At 45.6% G+C, this 8,283-nt stretch overlaps 1 protein-coding gene across 1 annotated transcript; it reads right to left on the reverse strand.

The window, feature by feature from the left end:
• Positions 1–1,227: 1,227 nt before the first annotated feature.
• On the reverse strand, positions 1,228–7,110 carry LOC118832203 (cathelicidin antimicrobial peptide-like). Its single transcript, XM_036739604.1, has 6 exons — positions 7,077–7,110; positions 5,801–6,003; positions 4,187–4,294; positions 3,859–3,930; positions 2,721–2,796; positions 1,228–1,355 (listed from the first exon to the last, which is right to left on the reverse strand). Exons 1-6 carry the CDS (start codon positions 7,108–7,110, stop codon positions 1,228–1,230), a joined length of 621 nt encoding a protein of 206 aa, XP_036595499.1.
• Between the last annotated feature and the right edge of the window lie 1,173 nt (positions 7,111–8,283).

Raw genomic sequence — 8,283 nt, forward strand, 5'->3', positions numbered from 1 at the left:
CTAGTTCTGCCCTCTTATGGGGGCAATGTCAGGCTTAGAAGTTCCCCCAAAGCAGTTTGAGGCATCACACTTAGGAGTTACATGGGAAATATTTATCTCTGGCCACACAGGCATGTGGACAGCACCAAAGAAAGGTGAGTGTAATGAAATGACTGTTGGTCTTGGAGTCAGAAGATGAGAGTTGAGTTCTTGGCCCTGGTATTTGCTGGATGTTTGACTTTGGGTAAGTCCCTTGCTGATTCTGAGTCTCAAGTGCCTCATGTGTATAATGGAATGGTACTGTCTATGCTAGCTACCTCCCAGAGTTGTTATGATGATCAAGTGAGATAATGCAAGCTATGTGATTAGTAAACTTTAAAGTGCTGTCAAAAGCTATTCTTCCTGAACATAAAGACATATAGGGCAGTGTGCATTGGTGAAGAATGAGAGAACAGTGTTGGTTCCAATGGCCCAGGAGGCTGCATGTGGGCTAGAGGGCAAGATGATTTACAGAATATCAGAACTGGAAGGGATTTTAGGGGTCATACAGTTCAATCTTTGCTTTATTTCAGGGTCATCCCCCCATAATATTGTTGACAAGTACTTATTCAATTCAACAAATACCTATTAAGAATCTACAATGGGCAAAGTACTCTTCTAGGGGCTGGAAAAGAAGACAAAATCAAGGAATCTGAAGCAAGAGTAAGAGAAGCACACAGATGCTTCTACTCCCTCATAATATGGTAATCATGTAGGATAAGTCAGAGTGTGAGAAATTCCAGAAAGAAGGAATATCTTCCAGTCATTTTGAACCTGTATGATAGAATCTGGGGACTGCCCAGTTGAAAGACAAAATCACTGTTCCTCAGAGGCTGGGACAGGATCTAAATCAAAAATGGGAATCTTAAGTTGAAGGCAAATTTAGTTGGGATTGGGTGGAATTGAGATTGAAAAATAAACTATCCCAGGTACAGTTGTGCCCCGTGCTCTGAAAGAATAGATGATGGTACCTAGACCACCAATCCCTAGGAGGATGTGGCAATGGGGTGGGAATGGAAATAGGTTATAGACTGGGGTGCCCTTGGAGTATGAGCCCAGGCAGCAGGGTCCTAGAAAAGTGAGAACCTGGGGAGGGTCGGTGGCAGCCTGGGCCCAGATGAGGGAGAGGGGACAAGCTGGAGGACTGCCACAGGGAATAATCATGCCTCCAGAAGTCCATTCCCTGGACAAAACCCCCACCACTCTATCCTACTCGTAGCTCTGTCTGCACTCTTTTACTAGCCTACAACTGATGATACATTCATAGGCATTCATAACCTTGATGTTGCTGAAGAAAAGGCAGTAGATGTTGAGACTCTGGCATTTGAGTTGACTGTCTATAGAGGTGAGAGTGAGGAAATGAGTGAAAATTTGGGAGTTCTGCTGACTGCGTGCCTATTTTTGAGTCTAGAGCAGGGAGAAGGAGTCTCTGATCCAGAGACTTAGCAATGAGTAAATACTAGGGGAAGTGAGTGGTTTGCCACCCTGACCTGTGTGTGGAGCCCTGACAGTCTGAGAGGCTCTGGGTCCTAGTGTGATATTGTTTTGGGGGAACAGGGATGAAAGATCTTGATCTGATTTCACTTCTTGCTAGTAAAATTCTTTCTTATTCAAAGGGACACGTCTTCCTTTCCCTTCTCCCTACAGATGGCTTGCTCACAAGAATCACGGGATTGGGTTCTCTAAATGAACTGGGTCTACTTAGATACCTTATTCCCGGGGTAATGGAGGCATTTTCACTCTGACTTCTCCACCATGAGTCCCATCCAGTGAGTTACCAAATCTGGTCAATTCTCCCTCCTATCCTGTCCACTTCATCTTTCCCATCCAACCCCACTTTTCCAGTCCTAGAACCACCAGCCTAGAGCAAGCCCTCATCACTTTTCATGTTTTGCAATAGCCTCCTGACTGGCCCCCCTCTGTCTAATCCCTGTCTTCTCTAGTCCATCCTAGACACAGCATGAAATTATCTTCCCATGAAAAATGTGATCTTGTCACTCCCCTGCTTCAAACAAACAAAAAACCTTCAGGGACACCCTATTGTCTATTGGATAAATTACAGACTCCTGGGGAAGGCCTGATATTTAAGACCCTCTTGGGCCCAATCTACCTACACCACATTATAAATTGTACCGCTTAATGCTCTAAATATTTTGCAGGCAAATTAAATTTCTTGCTGTTCCATTCTTATCTTCACCTGCCCAAAGAGGGTTCCCTGTGCCTGGAATGTATCTCTTCTCACCTCTGCCCATTGAAAACCTTCTCTTCCTCCGAGGCCCAGATCAAATATCACATCTTTCATGAAACCTTCACAGGTTTATTGCCCCCACAGGCCTAACTATAAAGTGATCTCTCTCTCTCAGATTTCCTAGACCACTTTGTCTAGAAGGTGGCTAGTCCTAACTCACTGTCAGATGGTACATTGTATGCTTCCATTTCTGCTCCCACTCTCACCCCTCCAAGATTGCAAGCTCCTTCAGGGGAGACAGCATGGGTGGGGTTTTTTTGTCTTTTTCTGTGCAATCTAAGAGTACATGATAAGTACTTAAATGTTCAGCCAGAAATGAACTGAATAGAGTAGGAAGTCTAAGAAAACATGGAGACAGAGAGAGTAAAACTGGAGTTTATTAATCTGAGTGTACCAAGGCAGAGTACACGGCCTTAAGGAGAAAGTGAGGCTCAGTCTCACATAGGAGACTAACCCGTAATGAAGTCCTTCAATCTCCTCCATGCATCCCCAAGCCTACAAAAATAGTCACATCTCTTGGTCTTTTCAGGCTGCAGAGGGAAGACAAACAGAGCTCCTTAGTGCAGGGTCTCTGGGGGTCGGGCTGAAGAGGGAAGAAAACCTGCCCACCCTAGGAATGGAGTAACTTAGAGGTTCATGAGACTCAGAGCTTGGAGGGACCTCTGCAGTCATCTGGTACAACCTTGCCATTAGAAAAGAGGAATCTTAAGACATATCCTGACACAGCTGGCAGGTGACGGATCCAGAATTCAACCCCAAATCTTCAGCCTTACAACTCTAAATCCAATGCTCCACCCATCACGAAAAGCTAAACCCTCAGTGGCTTCTTCATGTTCATTTTGAAAAAGATAAAAAGTCTGCCTAGGACACCTTCCTCCTGTTTCTTTGCCCAGGAGATGTAGAGAACAAGACACCCCTACCCCACCCTTTCCAAGCTTCTCCCCTCCAGGAACACCCTGGGACCAGGTCACCTTGACTATGCCCCTGGCACGACCACACCAGACCTCACAGCCAGAGTCTAGAGTGTCTGGCAGGGACACTGGCTGATCCCCTAGCCTGCCCCACTCTAGTTCCCCTACCCCATCTCCTCACTGGTAACTCTTGGGGTTAGCAGGATACTGGGACTGAGTCAGAAGAACTGTTTCAGCTCGGACACTACTCAGTTCTCTGCCTTTTGGGCAAGATCACGTCATATTTCTGAACCTGTTTACTTCTCTGTAAATTGGGGGAAGGAAAGTTAGACTAGAAAATTTCTAGGGTTTCTTCCAGTTCAAAAATCCTCTGGGTGATTCCCTGAAAACACAGGTCTAGGCCCTTCTTGCCCCATTGGCCTGGGGTGGGCAGAGGTGGATGAGGGAGAGAAATGTTCCTCTCTCTGTATCTACATCCCCTCCTATAACCAGGAGGAAGAAAAGGGAAGCTAAGCTGAGACTTAGTTTGGAAAGAGGGCAGAATGGTCAAAGCTGGTCCCAAGCCCCTCTAGCTGCAGATCAGTCCAAGCAGCCTCCAAGAAACAAGGCACCATATACCCGTTGTGGAGTCTGGAGGTTTGGGCTCTTCTCCCAGGCCCCTACAGAGGATTCATCACTTACCCCATCACAAGAAATATCAGCAGAGGGATTGGGAGAATCCAGGGCAATGGCTCCAACGCATTCTTTCACCACCTGTGAAAGGTTGCAGAGAGAAATCAGGACTACCAGTCTGTAACCTCTGCCCATGACATGACAGGACTGACAACAAGCTCAAGCTTTGTCCCAGATCAGCCCACTGGAAAGGTTTTCTGCTTCTCATCTGGAGCAAATCACTTTCCTCAGGACAGCAGCAAAGCAGAGGTCAGCACCCTCCCTGCCCCAAGGGGTGAATATCCCCAGAAAGAGGCTCATTCAGTCAGTCTCCCTCCCCAGCCCAGTACACTCTCACCCCATTTTCCCTGAAGTCACATTCATCTGGATTGTGATTTTCAGTATTGGGGCACACAGTCTCTCTGATGGTGAAGCTCAGAAGTCGAGGAGTAGCGGGATCATTGTTCTGAGGAGGAAGATAGGACAGCCTTTTAGACCAGGGCCACATCTGAGCTCCTGTGGGGCCAGGAGCAAGCTATTTAGTGCTGGGAGGGACCTTAGACACTATCTAGTCTGATGCCATTGATTTCTAGATGAGGAAACTAGGAACTAGGAAAGTTAGGTGACTTGCCCAAGGTCACACTGGCAGCAGTGTCAGAACTGGGGGCATCCAGGACAATCGTTCATCCAAACAGTGTCTACTAAATGACTTCTGCGGTTCCCATGTGCTCAGCTTCCACATTCTCTGTCCTCAGGGAACACATCAGGCTTGTTGGGAGACAAAAATTCTTAAAAAGGAAAAAAAAAAAACAATGGAAGTTGGAACCTGTTCAGAGCCACGTGAGGGATCCAGCAGTGACAAGAATCCTGGATTGGGGGTCTGAAGACCTGGGCTTTATTTGTATTCTCAGTATATAGCATTGTTCCTGGGACATAGCAAGAGATTCAATCAATCAATAAACATTTATTAAGCACCTACTATGTGCCAGGCACTGTGCGAAGTACTGGGTATCTGGAAAAGAAGCAAAAGACAGCACCTGCCCTCAAAGAGCTTCCAATCTAATGAGAGGGAGACATCATGCAAACAAATATACACAAAGCAAGCTCTGTGCAGGATGAATAGGAAATCATTAAAGGAGGGAAAGCACCGGATTCAGAAATGCCTTTTCATTCATTCACTCCTTCATTGGTTCATTCACTCATTCCCAGTTCTGTTACTTACTGCTGTTTACCCTTCATTTCTCCGGACCGTAAATCCTACTTTATAACTCTAGGATCCCTTCCAGCTGGATAGCCCATCATTCTGTGCAATGCTGTAGGGTTTGTGGAGAGACAATGAGAGATCCCTCTGGCCTGGCATTACTGATGGGGTGCTTGAGCTCTGCTCTGAGGTGGGAGCAGGATTGGAAAGTAAGGGGCAAGGGGAAGGAAATTCAAGGCAAGGGAGTCCTCCCAGGGATACTGGGAGATAGGCCAGGCATGCATTATTATACCCAATTTACAGATGAGAAAACTGAAACTCAGAGAGGGAAGACAGCTTGCTCAGAGTGAGAAAAATGTGTCAGACCTGGAATGAGAACTCAAGTCTTCTGACTCCAATAATAATAGTTAACATTTATATAGTTCTTCTATATGCCAGGCAATATACTAACTGCTTTACCATTATTATCTCATTTGATTTCACAACAACTCTAGGAGGTAGGTGCCCACTTCACAGTTGAAGAAACTGAGGCAAACAGGTTAAATGACTGGCCCAGTCACACAGTGAGTGAGTGACTGAGAGTACATTTGAACTGAGCTCTCCCTGACTTTCAGGGCCAGCACTCTAGCCACTCTGCCACCTTGCTGCCCCTCTCTTTCTGCTATATCACAATGTTTCCCCAAAGGGAGACCAAGGTTTTCTGGAGTGAAGGGGTCATATTAAGGAATCTTGGCAGGTGGAGCTCTCCCCCACCATCCCAATGCTACTCACTTCTCCAGACTGCAGATCCAGGATTGAGAGACGAAAGAGGTTTTCTGATCCTGAATTCTTGTTGTATTGTTGAATGAATCCATTCACCAAATCCTGGTATCTCTGGTTCTGGCCATAGGCACGTGGAGTCATCAGGCTGAGCAGCCCCAGCACCAACAGGGGTAGCTGCATGGTTGAGCCCCTCATCCTCTTGGCCCTCAATGCTGTGGGCACAAAGAAGCTATCCTTTACTCACGGGCTCTTCCTTATCCTTACACAAGGGCCATGGATAGCTCCAGCCGTTGGGTACCAACAGTTCCCTGAGGTCTGCAGTTTTCCCCATTCTCTTGTCGTTGGTTACCTCTTATCCCCAAGGCTGGGAGTCCCCTTCTTCAATTTCCTCTTGCAACCCAGCATCTAATCAAAAGGAAGTAAGTATTGGGAAAAGAGGGGAAGTATGGAGATTTCTGGTTCCCTAATTCCCCCTAGTAAAGCCTTCCCAGCTAGGCCCCTGGTTCCATCCCATTCAACTCAACAAATCTACATGCTGACAGATCAGCCCTACAGGCTGTCCATCTAACAGAATATTACAAGCGAGACAATAGGCTTTCTTCAGCCAGAAGAGGTGACTCTAAGCAGAGGCTGAAAGAGGGTAAGGATTCTGAGAGGAAGAGCTAAAGAGAGAGCATTGGTAGCCTTGGGATTCCTGGCATGTGCAGATCCAAGGATGTGGAAGACGGAATCAGGCTGAAGAACAGGCCAAGCAGGGGACAGACAGACAGTCAGCAACAAAGCAGTGGGTGGGGAGGGCTCAGGAGGGGAGGAATCGGCAAAGGTCTGATGTAGGAGGTGGTACCTTACAGAGAGCAAGGTAGAGATTCTAAAAGGTGGATATGAGGAGAAAGAACATTCCAAATATGGTGGACCACCTCTGCAAAAGGCACAGTGGTGGGAGATGATCTGTCAGATACGGACAACAGCAAGTAAACACCAGTTCAGTAGAAACACAGACTATGTGAAGGGCAGTGAAATGAAATCAGTGCAGAAAGAAGGTGGGAGCCAGACTGGGAAGGTTTAAATGTCCTACAGAAGGGTTTGGATTTCATCCTACAAGCAATAGGAAGGCAGGGCAGGACATAGTCAGACTTATGCTTTAGGAACATCAATGTGGCTGCTTCATGGAGTACATTGAAAAGGGAGCCACAGAAGAGAGGAATCTCAGTAAGGAGACTGGTGTTAATAATCCAGGTGAAGACAGGCAAAGATGTGAAAAGGCAGAGATGAGAGAGTAGCTCACCTGCAGCTATGGGAGATGGCCTATACAGATGCATGGAGGCAGTATTTGGTGCACAAACATTCAGTATTGATACTGCTTCGTTGTCTGGGCTGCCTTTTATTTCCCAGGGTTGTGGTGAGGATCAGATTAGATAATGTATGCCACATGCTTTGCAAGTAATAATGAAGTAATAAAGGGCTATGCAAATGTGACAAAATGTAGTTACCTTGTTTATCTATTTTAATTAAATCTATTTTAGCCCTAATTTTGTCTGAGATCATAATAGCTACCCCTGCAGGAGAGGGAAGGATGGGATGGAGGAACAGTCTGAAATGAAGAATATATCACTTCCCAAAGACTCCCCTCCACCCACCCATTCTCCTTTGTAACAAGAAAGCACAAGCCAGTAAAATAAATAAAAAATTGGCTGTCTCTAAAAATGTATGCCTCATTTTTCCCCCTTAGTTCAACACCTCTAAGTTAAGAAGGGAAGGGAATAAGCTTTTATTAAAAACCTTCTACGTGCTAGGAAGATAGGTGAATAAAGCTAATGCATCAGATGGAGGTCAAAGGCCTAGGGGAAAGAGTTCTATTCAAAAGTCTTTATAGCACCATTTTTTGTAGCAATAAAGACCCAGAAGGTAAACAGGTGTCTGTTGATTGGAGGAATCAATAATCTAGTGATTGAAGAAACTGTTATATGATTGTAGTGGAATATTATTGTTCTGTTAGAAATGGCAAATATGGAAATTCAGAGAAACTTGGTAAAATGTAAAAGTGAAGTCACCTAAACCAGCCAGATCATTCGCGTGGTAACGGTAACAATGAGAAAGAAAACAACATTGAAAAACGTCGGTCATCAGTCATCTGTTCAATGCAATGACCTATTGTAAGTTTAGAGGACTTGATGGTGAAGTTTGGAGCAGATAGGTGGTGCAGTGGTGAGAATGCTGAGCCTGCAGTCAGAGTAGACCCCTGTTCACATCTGACCTCAGATGCTTACTAGCCTGGTGCCTCTGGGACAAGTCACTTAATTCTCTGTTTGTCTCAGTTTCCTTAAACTGCAAAATTACTACCTGCCTCTTAGGATTGTTGTGAGGATCAAATGAGATAATATTTATAAAGCCCCTGACACATAGTTGGTGCTTAATAAATGCTTATTCTCTTCCCCTCTTGGCTGAGAGATGTTGGACTAATGGGCCAGAATGAGGAGTACCTTGTTATGGCC

The sequence above is a fragment of the Trichosurus vulpecula genome, chromosome 9 (genome assembly GCF_011100635.1).
Source record: "Trichosurus vulpecula isolate mTriVul1 chromosome 9, mTriVul1.pri, whole genome shotgun sequence".
NCBI classification, from domain to species: Eukaryota; Metazoa; Chordata; class Mammalia; order Diprotodontia; family Phalangeridae; genus Trichosurus; species Trichosurus vulpecula.

Bases quoted from the DNA above. Each gene is read 5' to 3' on its own strand.
- LOC118832203 (XM_036739604.1), bottom strand. From the start codon at position 7,110: ATGCATCTGTATAGGCCATCTCCCATAGCTGCAG. The intron at 2,797-3,858 runs GTAAGTGATGAA...TTCCCTCTGCAG, and splicing joins CTGATATTTCTTGTGATGGG to CCTGAAAAGACCAAGAGATG. The intron at 1,356-2,720 runs GTTAGTCTCCTA...TCACCTCTATAG, and splicing joins ATTGAAGGACTTCATTACGG to ACAGTCAACTCAAATGCCAG.